This window comes from Polyodon spathula, chromosome 2 (assembly GCF_017654505.1).
Source record: "Polyodon spathula isolate WHYD16114869_AA chromosome 2, ASM1765450v1, whole genome shotgun sequence".
Taxonomy (NCBI): domain Eukaryota; kingdom Metazoa; phylum Chordata; class Actinopteri; order Acipenseriformes; family Polyodontidae; genus Polyodon; species Polyodon spathula.
This window is the reverse complement of record NC_054535.1, coordinates 71,066,247-71,080,739: the sequence shown is the minus strand read 5'-3', so window position 1 is coordinate 71,080,739 and position 14,493 is coordinate 71,066,247. Positions and strand designations below refer to the sequence as shown.

Sequence of the window (14,493 nt, the reverse complement as noted above, 5' to 3'; positions counted from 1 at the left end):
GAATAAGAACAGCATTGAAATCAATGTGAAGTATGTTACATGATCAGCATATTAGCTGTTTAACATGAGAAAGATGTGAGGGAGCAGTTTTAGTTTGCAGTGACATTGAATTTGTTTGATTTATTATTTATTGTTTATAACATGGACAGTATGCCACTTCCAGTGCACCCCTGGTACATTCACATTTGGTTTGTTTCAAAGGATTCAAATCAGAATTCACTTGCTAAATAGAGCAATGGACATCAAACAGCCCAAACAAAGCTCATGTGAAATCTCCTAAGAAACAGGATTCCAGCTCTATGACGTGGTCTCTCTAAACTGAAGAGCTGCCCCTGTTACCCAGTGGATCTCTCCATACAAACATACAAGGGTAGCTTTGAACAAAAAAAATCCTTATGATGAAAACCCCTGTGCAGGGGATATGATGGATGCAGCAGTTCAAACACACTTTTCTGACAATATGTCATAAGCAAAGGGATGCTCTTAACCCTCCTAACAGTAAGTTCAAACTAGTTTAATATTTAAAGCTGTGGTATCTTTACTGACAGTGCTGTTCATTCACTAATCGGGACAAGATTCGTACTCAAGTTTAAACTAGTTTAATATTTAAAGCTGGAAGTTTGCTCCTTTGTATGCAATTCAACTGATTCCTGAAGCAGTCTGATGACAGTGAATGTTTTGATCAGCCTCAGAGTGACTGCTCCTCTGCAACTGACTGATTTGACAGCTGACTGCGCACAGGCTGTCTGGTTCTGTTTGGAGCAGCTTTTGCTTGTTTTGCTGCTCTCCTAAGTAGCTGCTTGCTTGCACTGGGCTCACAGTTTATTATTTTAAGAAAGGGTGTTGCCAGCATGGGTTGTGCATAATATCAACGATTGGGTATTGTAAAAACATTATTAAACGGTCCAACATGATACAGTATGCAGTAGGCTGCATATCCTGCCTATGCATTGTGGGGACCTCTTGCGCATTGACTAATCAGTTAGAGTAATAACCAGCACCTGGAAGAAATGGATGTTACCTAGCTATTGAACCCGGACTGCCCTCCCTGAGATTGACACACCCCTCAGATTGTATTTATAACCCTTTCAATCTAATGGGACACACCCTTCAGATTGTTATCAGAATGCTTTGTTTTGTTCTAGTTTGATGGGTGAATAGTGAGTACAGTAACATGAAATAAAACAGCATGGCATATAATAGGATAAGATATTAAAATACAATATTATTAAAATAGAGGCATTAAGTATCCATTTTTGGAAGAATATCTTAAGATACTAATTATCTCACTGAATTCAGGCCCCTGAAACATCAGCAGACCCTGGTTTTCTGTTAAACAATCATTACTGTAGTTCTGGTTCCGTCCAAGAGGTGGCAGTGTTACCTTACACACCAGTACATAACGTCCAGTGACTGTATAGGTGTCTGAAGGACTTCTATGTATATTTGGTTCATTTGCAAGCTTACTTTGTGCATGGCAATCTCCTACTCATATTTTAAGCATTATTTGTTGAATTCTGCATCTTTCTCATCCAGTGAATCAAAAATGTGAATAGTCAGTGAGATGCATGCTTAACAGCATGGAATAACAAACACAGCAGTTAGATCCACTACCCTTAATATATTGTGATATTGTGCTGGTAAAGAAAACAGTTTTGTTTCCATCACCTTTCTAGATGTCCCAATTTCAACCATCTAAATAGCAAATAATCTAAGTAATTGTTCAGCAGCTGACAAAATATTACCTAAAATCCTACCTATTGTCCACTTCCATGGGCTACAGCAAATGTCTCAAATATGCAGATTTGAAGCCCATGTTATATTAAGCACATGTTTAACTCTGATTTGCTTGCACTGGATTTGTTTATAATTTCATATTAGTTGGATAATTTAGGTTTTAAAGGATGTTTCAATTTGCTCTAGCTTTTTCACAGGAAATATTTCATATTTTATACTAGTATTTCCTGGGTCATTTCACCTCAGCGGTGTCTTCTGGTTCATGCAATGTTAGTGGCATAAAGCCATTGACGGGGTGAGAGTTGAAATGACCAGGCAAGCAAGGCGCTATCTGAAAGCATTGATATCAGACAGAGGTTTCTTAAACATGTGTAGTGCCAGACGTCATGTTCAAAAATAAAAGTACACGTTTACAAAACTGGATATTCGGGATATGTTTTTAAAATAACCAACAGTATAGAAGAATACGCTCAGATTATGGCTGTCCCTAAACTCCTCAAAGGAGCCTTGTGGCACAGTGGAAATGTCCCCCCTGGGACCTGGTCCTCAGCTGGCTTTCAGATACAGTGTAACAGATCAATGTGATCCTCAGCTGGCTTTCAGATACAGTGTAGCAGATCAGCGTGGTCCTCAGCTGGCTTTCAGATACAGTGTAGCAGATCAATGTGGTCCTCAGCTGTTTATTGGTTGTTTTGAAACTCTTTTATAATTTGCATATGGTGGATCTGGGCAGTTCCACCATCCCAGGAATTTGGTATCTTATTTATTATATTGACTTGATGTCAGTCAGATAACTTTTCACAGAGGATCAGACACATTCTAATAAAACAATGAAATGTAATGAATTATTGTAAAATCAGTTTACATAGAATAGTGTGACGTATTCTTTCTATTATCAAAGAACCTTACTCCTGCTGTTATCGGAGCAGGACATTTGCATAAAAAGAATGCAGATGAATTGAATGCATTGCCCCGTGTCAACCTAATTCTATATACCTGTATAAAACTATTCATTTTTGAGTGCATCCCCATCTTTCATTAACAATAGACCTGTAAATTGCTATTAAGGCTATGCATTTAGGGTTGATTGAAATGTGTTTTTCTTAAAAATGTTCCCACACTGGCAAACAGACCCAAAGATGTGTTTTTATTAAAGATTGGGGCCATCTCGGATGAATTGGTTTTGTAGACACATGATCACTAACTGGTACAGTCCCCCCCCCCCCCCCCCAGTTCAGGAGCCCAGCTCTCCCCCTCTGAGCTCACATTTGTAATAGTCAGGATGGTTCAATAGGAGGCCCGTTGGGCTTTGATCTGTCTCAGTGCGGAAAAGATTTTTTTGACTATATTGTGTGGAAAACTAAAGGTTTAACAAAGCTATGGTAATAAGTTTAGGCTAATCACCCATTCCAATTAGAAGATTTATATCCTGAATACCTTCCCATTCCATTTCTGTAATGTTCAGTGGTTGGTAAGAGGACCCCCTCAATGATATGAACACTGCAGTCTTGCTAGTACAATGCTTGTAGAAAAATGAAACGAATTCCCTTGGGTAGACTGTTTAACCAATGGTCACAGTGCCTCCATCTTACCCTTGTTAATATAAATTATTATTACGCATCATATATTAAAATGTGTTGCGCTGCAGTGGCTGAGACAGATAAAATTTGTTCGCTTTCTTATGTTGATAAATACCAATTAGACTAACTCATGCATTTATTGGAGAAGAGTCTTCAACAAAAATATCGTTAAACTTTATCTTCGTTCTGGTATCAATAGAAAGCTTTATTCATTAAGTAGACCATTTAGGGTTTATACCACTAATACATGTATACAGTGAAATGTGAACCAGTCGTAGGGCATGATAGAAGGTTAATTAAAAAAAAAAAAAAAAAAAAACACAATACAATACCAGTACAAGTAAAACAAAATAATAATAAAATACCCAGGAGTCTCCAGTGTCAGGCTCTTATTCAGAGGGGCAGTGTGACAGGAAGGAAGACAAGCCTGTGAAATGGGTGCCTCTGTACTTTTAAACAGCGTGCAGCTCATGTTCTGGAGAGCTTCCCAGGCTCCCTGGCTGCAAAGCTGACATGATGAGCCACAGCAGACACAGTTCATTCCACACTGTTCTGAATCTGCAAAAATTCACCTCACTTGAACCCTCTCCGAAGCTGCCTGTAGTAGCTGCTCTCTTTTTTGTAAAGCTCCATTTCAGTCTGCTGCATTTACACAGTACTGCATTTCAGTCTGCTGCATTTACACAGTACTGCATTTCAATCTGCTGCGTTTACACAGTACTGTATTACAATTGGCTGCATTTACACAGTACTGTATTACAATTGGCTGCAATTACATAGTACTGCATTTCAATCTGCTGCATTTACACAGTACTGTATTACAGTCTGCTGCATTTACACAGTACTGTATTACAGTCTGCTGCATTTACACAGTACTGCATTTCAATCTGCTGCATTTACACACTACTGTATTACAATTGGCTGCATTTACACAGTACTTTATCTCAATCTGCTGCATTTACACAGTACTGCATTTCAGTCTGCTGCATTTACACAATACTGTATTACAGTCTGCTGCATTTACACAGTACTGTATTACAGTCTGCTGCATTTACACAGTACTGCATTTCAGTCTGCTGCATTTACACAGTACTGCATTTCAATCTGCTGCATTTACACAGTACTGTATTACTATTGGCTGCATTTACACAGTACTGTATTATAATTGGCTGCATTTACACAATACTTTATTTCAATCTGCTGCATTTACACAGTACTGTATTACAATTGGCTGCATTTACACAGTACTTTATTTCAATCTGCTGCATTTACACAGTACTGTATTTCAGTCTGCTGCGTTTACACTGTACTGTATTTCAATCTGCTGCGTTTACACTGTACTGTATTTCAATCTGCTGCGTTTACACTGTACTGTATTTCAATCTGCTGCGTTTACACTGTACTGTATTTCAATCTGCTGCATTTACATGGTACTGTAATGCAGAGACCTGATACATGATGCAGGCATGGTTTAGAGTCTTGGGCATTTGTACATGTGCCTGGATTTATGTAATATAAATATTGTAGGAAGACAGCAAATCCCTTCAATTGCCCAGACATTTAATAAACTGACAGCAGATAGAAATATGGTGATGTTAATGATCAGTTTTAGGCAAGTGCTTAAAATATAGTTCGGGAATTTAGGAAGTGCCTAAAATGTGGTTCACGGAACAATGCAAATCCATGTCACCATTTTGCTGTCTGACATTTACTAATGTATAGAAAGTTAATTTGTTTATTTGTTTATTGCATTTATGTAGCTTTTTTTATACAAATGTATCACAAAGCACCGTAAAGAACAAACCACAATACATTTGAATAGCATGTCACACATACAACTGCCACAGTCAGACAATTTAAAGAACAGATTTAAATAATAGTATACACATAATACAAAAGCAGCAATTTTAAAGTTAAAACCCACCAAGATGTAAAGACATTTTATAAAAGTGCCTTTTTAGTCTTGACTTGAAAACTGTTACGGTCCCAGCTTCCCTGACAAATGAAGGCAGAGCCTTCCATAATTTAAAAGCTCTACAAGAAAAAGCCCTACCTCCCGTGTTGCTCTTGTTGACCCTAGGAATAACCAGCAGCCCTGCATCTTGTGATCTCAGAGTGTGGTTTTGAAGATGCAGGGTCCGTAACGCCTGAAAATAATTAGATGTTAATCCATTCAAGGCCTTGTAAGTTAACGGCAAAATCTTAAAATCAATTCTGTACTGCACAGGTAACCAGTGTAAAGAGGCCAAAATAGGGGTAATATGTTCACTTTTCCTGTTTTTAGTCAGAATTTTAGTGGTGGTATTCTGAACAAACTGCAAGCAGGATACCACACGTTTTGGGACACCAGAAAAAAGTGCATCTCCACATCAGATAAGGAAATTATTGGTCTAAATTTGGCTATAGTTCTCAAATGGTAAAAAGATAGTAGTCAGTAGTTAGTAACTTCTCTAATAGGAGTCTCAAATGAGAGATCAAAGATGACGCCCCCAAACTCTTAATTTCTAGTTTAAGTTTTGATGAGAGACTGCAAGGGTCAAGCTCATGTAATCCCACATTTTCTTTTAGTTATATGATCCCACTAGCGTAACCTCTGTTTTTTCTGAATTCAACATTGGAAAATTGTGACTTCCATCACTTGATGTCTATAAGGCAAGTAGTTAACAACACCCAGTTAACTAACAGGCTTTGCTGTCTGCATACGGCATAGATGCAGAGGTGTATAAATTCCCTGCGCTAATGATATATCCTGTGTCTTGTCTGACCGTTTCATTATCACAATTTTTTTTTAAAAAATATATATATATATATATATATATATATATATATATATATATATATATTATATATTGAGCTGCATTTCTAGTGCACAATAGCAGTAGAAGCGCACCCTTTGATCCATATGTGTGAACTGCACCAGTCGCCTCTTGTTGCCATTTCCAGATGGTGTTACTGGGAACAAACAGGCCCGCTGCAAGATTTCTCAAAAGACTGTCTAGACTGGCTTTGGAGCAGACAGATACAGCCTCCCATCAAGTTAGCGTTTGTCAGATTTATGGTAATGGTTCACAACAGCCTCCCTGCCGTTGACATTAAGATTTACAGCACCGCCCCCCCCACACTAACCCCCCTCAACCATAGGAGGAGGTCTCGCTTCCTGGAAGAATGAAGTGCGTTTTTAACATGATTTCATTGCATCTTTTGCCGAAGCATTGCAGCCCCCAAGGTAACCTTGAGCTGCTTTGCTAATGCTGGCTGGTAATCCTTTTTGATTATGCTAACAGTGTTTTGGCAAAAAGTGTTAGCGGCTGCTGTTTTGTTGTCTCATTGGTCATCCTGCTGGAAAGAATAAAATGCATGTGGATTAGTGGGGCTCAGGCCAGCACATTCATCTTGGCACACGGAGGTAACCCAAGCTGTCCTCTACACTCAGTAGGAATCACCTTTTGACAGACAGCCCGTCCATTTTGGGTGGAAATGTTTTTCCTAGTCTTTGATCCGGACTCACTTGGGTTGAGGGTCACAGATACAATGTTAGCGAGGAGCCACTGGTGGTAACTGTATAGAGAGAGGAAAAAGGGTATTAAATAACAAAACAGTCTGCCCTTGTATGCCCATAGGCTCTCAATCATTCCACAGGTAAGGAAGATGACCAGATATAAATCGCTTGCTCCTGCTAGATTATAAGAATGTTGTTGGTCTTTAATCAATACAGTTGTGTGCTTTGTGAGTTTGACAGTTAAGGCGTAAAACATATTATTATTTTGAAAAATACAGCCATCTTTTTCTTGTCCCTGGATTATGCAAGGCACTCAATAGAGAAAAAGGCCATGCTAAGATGTCATGTACAGTATCCTTCTTTAAGCACAGCATGAGTGGCACAAGCATCTTGTTTTTCTAGGTGATAGGGGATTTGTCTTTATGTTTTAACAGTCAGTACCATTCCTCTTTGTACTTTGCTGTGCGGTGGGTCTCCGGTATCATTGCAATTTAAAGAAAACAAACTCTGCAGCAAAAACAAAAAGGTGATTGAAGGCACCCTGTGCGCCCTTAGCAATGGGAAGTCTTCTGTTTTGACTGTTGCTGGTGTCTATTACATACATGTCATTCAACAGCTCTCTATCTCCAGATTTTGGTTGATAGAAATGGCTGTCATTTCAAAGGTCATGATTGAGCGTCACAGACAAATGCTGGGTTCTGGCCTGCCGGTGCTGTCTGGAGTGCTGGAAACTGGCTGAAGAAGCTGCCTCTGTCCCATCTTCATGCTTTCTGTGCACTGCAAGATAGAAGGCATGTTCCCAGGTTCTGCACTCAGCCGGTTGAAAGAGAATCCACAAGCTGATGTCCTATCTGCGAAAGGCCTGGTTCACAATGAGCTGTTTCACATCTTGTGCCACAGAGCGAGTTGCAAGGAGTATCTTGGCGCTATCCCAGATACTGCTGCCAGTATTCAAGCTCATTGTTTGCAATGTGCTCATAGATAGTGAGGGAGAGCAAGCCGTTCTTTAACTTTTATACAATTCCCATTTCTACTGTATGGAGGGAAAAGGCTGCTTCCTAGTTCAATAGCACTAAGGGAAGTAGTTTTATGCTGCTGCTGCTGCTGCTGCTGCAAAAAAAGCCACCTAACCACACAATTCTTCTGATCTGTTTTACAAATATTGTGTTGTGTACCATTACAGACAGGGGAAGGCTGATTTAAGTCAGCGCCACAAAGTTTAATGTCAACCCTGATATGATGGACAGGCAAAGGGCAGCTTTCAAGAAAATAATTAATTTTAAAGTCTGATTTTGTGGTTGAAATCTTCCACGATCCCCAGTTGTGGTCCATACTTAAAGACCTGTGGGGTCTGCCTGTTCAGCCCATAACTGTGGCACAAGGAAGACCAATCTGCTATTTAATGAAGATCCAAGTGAGATTATCGTTACTGTTTGCTGTTACTCATTCTGAGATCTTCATGGTTGTATGTGTATTTAATGCAGATTTCTGTTCTGTAGGTTACACTTTGATTGTGATTGAATTTGCTGGCATTTCAGTATGAATTCATCCCAGCTGTGCTGGGTGTCTGCTGCTTTTGCTGTTAAAGCTTTGTTATGGGGCCAATGCTGGCCCTTTGCCACAATGTCTAATTAGAGGAGATGTTTGCTGTTTTGATATTTCTATTAAATTGTGAAGAAAATGTGTATAATCTATGTGTGTGTGTGTGTGTGTGTGTGTGTGTGTGTGTGTATATATATATATATCTGTACACACAGTGGACTCCATTTATTAGAATCACATCCGTCCCGGGTGATTTGATTCTTATAAGAGATTGATTCTTAAAAGCTTGCATCAGCAGTTTTTAAATGCGGTATACAAATGTCAATGGTGCTCAATCACCTGAGGACAATACATCAAAACAATCAAAACGAGTCCTGTGTAAGCATCTTGTGATATGATCACAATTGTGTTTACTGCAAATTTTACTACAGCGTACTAGAGAAGCTTAACTGAGAGGGGGGGGGGGGGGGGGGGGGGGGGTGATGATGCTGAGAAGCCAAGGATTGAAGGTCCCCATTTGAAGACCCCAGAGAAGTACCCTACTCAGCTCAGTCCAGACAGTTGTCATGCTGATGTGCCAGGGAGGCAAAATAGGCTGATCACTGGAACCAGCATTACACTTCAGCAATCAACACCAGGCGAAAGGATATCTGTAGCATCAGATGAAAGGAAACGCAGATGGATCACATTAGTTTACAATAAATGAAGCTACGTGTTTATATACACACACACACACACACACACACACACACACACACACACACACACACACACACACACACACACACACACACACACACACACACACACACACACACACACACACACACACACACACACACACACACACACAGGCTTCCAAAAGTATTCAGACCCCTGACCAATTCTCTCATATTACTGATTTACAAACGGTACATTGAAATTTCGTTCTGTTTGATATTTTATTTTTAAACACTGAAACTCAGAATCAATTATTGTAAGGTGACATTGGTTTTATGTTGGGAAATATTTTTAAGAAAAATAAAAAACTGAAATATCTTACTTGCGTAAGTATTCAACCCCTGTGCTGTGGAAGCTCCCAGTTTGCACCGATGAAAGAAATTGCCCTAACGATGACACAATTGCCTTACCATTGGCCTTCACCTGTGAACCATTAAAGTTGCTGTCACATTTTCTGGATAAAAACCCCACTGTTAAAGGATCATTGGTAAGGCTGTGAATCTGAATGAAAATGAAGACCAAACAGCATTCTACAGAAGTTAGAGATAAAGTAATAGAAATGCATAGATTAGGGAAAGGGTACAAAATAATATCCAAGTGTTTGGATATCCCAGTGAACACAGTTGGATCAATAATCAGGAAGTGGAAGCTGCATCACACCACCCAGGCACTCCCAAGAAAAGGCCGTCCCTCAAAACTCAGCGCTCAAACAAGAAGGAGACTTGTGAGAGAAGCCACAGAGAGGCCAACAATCACTTTGAAGGAGCTACAGAGTTCAGTGGCTGGGAGTGGAGTAATGGTGCACCAGTCAACCATATCAAGAGCTCTGCATAACACTGGTCTGTATGGGAGGGTGGCAAGAAAGAAGCCGTTACTCAAAAAGTACCATCTGAAAGCACGTTTGGAGTTTGCCAGAAAGCATGAGAGAGACTCAGCTGCGATGTGGGAAAAGGTTTTGTGGTCAGCTGAGACCAAGATAGAGCTTTTTGGCCAAAACTCAAAGCACTATGTGTGGCACAAACCTAACACTGCCCATGCCTTAAGACACACCATCCCTACAGTGAAGTATGGTGGTGGCAGCATCATGCTGTGGGGATGCTTGTCATCATCAGGGACTGGGCATCTTGTTACAATTGAAGGAAGAATGGATGGAGCAAAATACAGGAACATACTGCAAGAGAATCTGCTTCAGTCCACTAAAAAAACTGTAGCTTGGGAAGAAATTCACCTTTCAGCAGGACAATGATCCCAAGCGCAAGGCCAAAGCAACATTGGAGTTGCTCAAGAACAAATAGGTGAATGTCCTGTAGTGGCCCAGTCAAAGTCCTGATCTCAATCCTATTGACTATTTGAAAATTGTGGTCCACAAGCGTCGTCCAACCAACCTGAACAACCTGGAGCAAATCTGCCAAGAAGAATGGGCCAGAATCACTCCGACACTGTGTGCAAAGCTGGTAAATACTTACCGCAAAAGACTTAAAGCTGTTATTGCAGCGAAAGGTGGCTCTACCAAATATTAATGTGTGCGGGTTGAATACTTATTTAAGCAAGACATTTCAGTTTTTTATTTTTCTTAAAACTATTTCCCAACATAAAACCAATGTCACCTTACAATAATTGATTTTGAGTTTAAGTGTTTTAAAATGAAATATCGAACAGAATGAAATTTCAATAGAACATTTGTAATTCAGTAATATGAGAGAATTGGTCAGGAGTCTGAATACTTTTGCAAGCCACTGTGTGTGTGTGTGTGTGTGTGTGTGTGTGTGTGTGTGTGTGTGTGTGTGTGTGTGTGTGTGTGTATATATGTGTATATATATATATATATATATATATATATATATATATATATATATATATGTGTGAGAGAGAGAGAGAGAGAGAGAGAGAGAGAGAGATTCATTACCATAAAACCCAACCAATCAGCAATACAACTGAAATAACAATGAGGTAATGTCTCGAAGCATTTTATAGAAACGCCATAAAACACAATCTAAACGCTTTCAATCTAATTAAAAGCATAACATAAATAAAAATGTCAGTGTGTTTTGAACGGCATGGCAGATTGCTTTCTTTTTACTTTCAGCATTTCACTGGGACAGTAGAGTGGAGTTCTGCTTGAAGCCAGCGGGACAGTGGAGTGTAGTTGTGATTTGAAGATAGTGGAGAGTAGTTGTGGTTGAAGCCAGTGGGACAGTGGAGTGGAGTTGTGGTTGAAGCCAGTGGGACAGTAGAGTGGAGTTGTGATTGAAGACAGTGGCGTGGAGTTGTGGTTGAAGCCAGTGGGACAGTGGGGTGGAGTTGTGATTGAAGCCAGTGGGACAGTGGAGTGGAGTTGTGGTTGAAGCCAGTGGGACAGTAGAGTGGAGTTGTGATTGAAGACAGTGGCGTGGAGTTGTGGTTGAAGCCAGTGGGACAGTGGGGTGGAGTTGTGATTGAAGCCAGTGGGACAGTGGGGTGAAATTGTGATTGAAGCCAGTGAAGTGGAGTTGTGATTGAAGCCTGTGGAGTGGAGTGGAGTTGTGATTGAAGACAGTGGCATGGAGTTGTTATTTAAGACATTGGAGTGAAGTTGTGATTGAAGCCAGTGGGACAGTGGGGTGGAGTTGTGATTGTAGCCGGTGGAGTGGAGTTGTGTTTGAAGCCAGTGGGACTGGAGTGGAGTTGTGATTGAAGCCAGTGGGACAGTGGGGTGGAGTTGTGATTGAAGCCAGTGAAGTGGAGTTGTGATTGAAGCCAGTGGGACAGTAGAGTGGAGTTGTGATTGAAGACAGTGGCATGGAGTTGTGGTTGAAGCCAGTGGGACAGTGAGGTGGAGTTGTGATTGAAGACAGTGGCGTGGAGTTGTGGTTGAAGCCAGTGGAGTGGAGTTGTTTGAAGCCAGTGGGACAGTGGAGTGGAGTTGTGATTGAAGCCAGTGGGACAGTAGAGTGGAGTTGTGTTTGAAGCCAGTGGGACTGGAGTGGAGTTTTGATTGAAGCCAGTGGGACAGTAGAGTAGAGTTGTGCTTGAAGCCAGTGGGACTGGAGTGGAGTTGTGTTTGAAGCCAGTGGGACAGTGGAGTGGAGTTGTGGTTGAAGCCAGTGGAGTGGAGTTGTTTGAAGCCAGTGGGACAGTGGAGTGGAGATGTGATTGAAGCCAGCGGGACAGTGGAGTGGAGTTCTGCTTGAAGCCAGCGGGACAGTGGAGTGTAGTTGTGATTTGAAGATAGTGGAGAGTAGTTGTTATTGAAGCCAGTGGGACAGAGTGGAGTTGTGATTGAAACCAGTGGGACAGTGGAGTGGAGTTGTGATTGAAAACAGTGGAGTGGAGTTGTAATTGAAGCCAGTGGGGCAGTGGAGTGTAGTTGTGATTGAAGACAGAGAAGTGGAGTTTTAGCATCATCTGAAACAAGCAGCTGAAATGATCCCTTGCCCTCCTGGATCTTGACCATGCCAGCTATACAGTGTAGCTCCACAGTCATTTCAGTCACTCAAGATTGGGAAATTGATTTAATCACTTTTATGTTCTAAAAAATGTTTTTATTTTCTCATTTAGTTGTAGATGTTGATCTTTCTAAACATCCCATTTGCAGTTCACAATGCATTTACTGCAATGGCTTCCAGCCACAGACTCTGATTCATGTGCTAATAGACCAGTTTGTGTACCTGTTCTGAAAACGAATGCTAGCGCGTAATGAACACCCCTTTGTGATGGTTGTATTTTTTCTCCAGTGTTTCAGAGCACTCTGCTGCAAAGGACCTCCCCCTCCGAGACTGGAGTATGATGTGGTTTGCATTGGTCTGACGGGCTCTGGCAAGACCAGTCTGCTTTCACGTCTTTGTAGTGAAGGTACAGAAACAGTTGTGCCTACCACAGGTAAGGTAATCCGCTTGGGCTACAGTATACAAACTTCACATAAAACCTAAATGACAAGCGTAAAGGAACTTTTAAAAAGGAGCCAAACTACTTTAGTTGTATAAAACTACACAGAAACAGCTCTGTTGCAGCCAGGAACAGGTAAAGCAGTTCCTCTCTAATGATGTACTGTTAAAGCGTGTTATGTCATTGCGCGCAATAACATCTCTAGAGACTTGCATATTATTAGAAGCAAAAAGCAAACACTGCAACAAAATCAGAACTCCACAAAGAACTAGCCTTAATAGCCTTAACTTAATGGAGCCTTTGATAAAATAAGCTAACAACCAAGTCTAAATCCGAATGAGTTCCCAAAGCTTACAGCAGAGGTCCCCAGTGTATTCCAATACATTGGGAAGCATACACAGGATGGTGCATCTGTTGTTTCACAACCCCTATCACTGATACTATATTCCAGTACATTGGGAAGCACACACAGAGAGGTACACCTGCTGCTTCACAACCCCTTTTACTGATGCGAAGGGTTTTCTGCAAATTTCACACTCTTTGTGAGTCACATTTCAAAAATGCATTGTTTTTTACAAAATGGGCATGTATAACAAATGAGTCTTTTAGCAGCATCAGGGATAAGTTTGCCCACACCCGCTGTAGAATGTGTATTAAAAGTTTGATTTAGAAAGAAAGGGCTTTGAAAGAACGTTACCTGTTGTGGGTAAAAAAAAACTGCATTTCAGAATTAGCCATCCGCTAATATCCTGTAATGAATTTTCTGGTTATTCACAAAGTGCAACATCTTTGTATAACAAACACGCAGTGGGATAATCTGTAAATAGTGATTTGAGAAATGAGTGTTTCCTAAGCATCAGTTTAGCATCCTAGTTATATTTGTGCTCACTCTTTTTTTTATTCAGGGGTGAAGGATAAGAGGACACACATATATTCCTAAAGTTTCTGTTGAAGTACAGTTCCCATCCCAGACAATTCATGAATGATGTAATAGAATTAGTAGGAGTCTAATTGTATTCTGACGTCTCTTTTCAGGTTTTAGCATCAAAGCAGTTCCATTCCAGAACGCCATCCTGAATGTAAAGGAACTTGGAGGTAACATTGTTAATCTAACTGTTCCAAGCAAACCTCTATGGGATAGTACTTTCTGAAAGTGTGACGGAACGTGACGCATTGTTTGAACTGTGTTGTATCCTGGGTTGTCTATATCACAGCAATGTATTTTTAATCATTATCTTGGTTGTTTTTGATGTTTTTATTCACACATCATCTGTCATAAATCTGCCAGACATGAATTCCTCAACTTTTGCTTTACGGCGTTCGCAAAAAGAATTTGTCCTGTGAGCATCATGGTGTAACCAGTCAATGCAACAATGCTGGTGCTGTGATTATAATGAATCCTGGTGTATCTGATCAATACAACAATGCTGGTGCTGTGATTATAATGAATCCTGGTGTATCTCATCAATACAACAATGCTGGTGCTGTGATTATAATGAATCCTGGTGTATCCGGTCAATACAACAATGCTGGAGCTGTAATTGAAAGGAC

General features: G+C 40.5%; 1 protein-coding gene across 6 annotated transcripts in view; it reads left to right on the top strand.

Annotated features, from left to right (window-relative positions):
- The window catches only part of LOC121299835 (ADP-ribosylation factor-like protein 15), a 152,043-nt gene that overhangs the window by 19,491 nt on the left and 118,059 nt on the right, over positions 1-14,493 (top strand). For all 6 annotated transcript variants that reach the window (XM_041228010.1, XM_041227982.1, XM_041227972.1 and 3 more), the window contains 2 exons: positions 12,792-12,936; positions 13,978-14,037. In XM_041228010.1, coding sequence (XP_041083944.1) covers positions 12,792-12,936; positions 13,978-14,037 — 205 coding nt within the window. The remainder of the gene's footprint in view (positions 1-12,791; positions 12,937-13,977; positions 14,038-14,493) is intronic.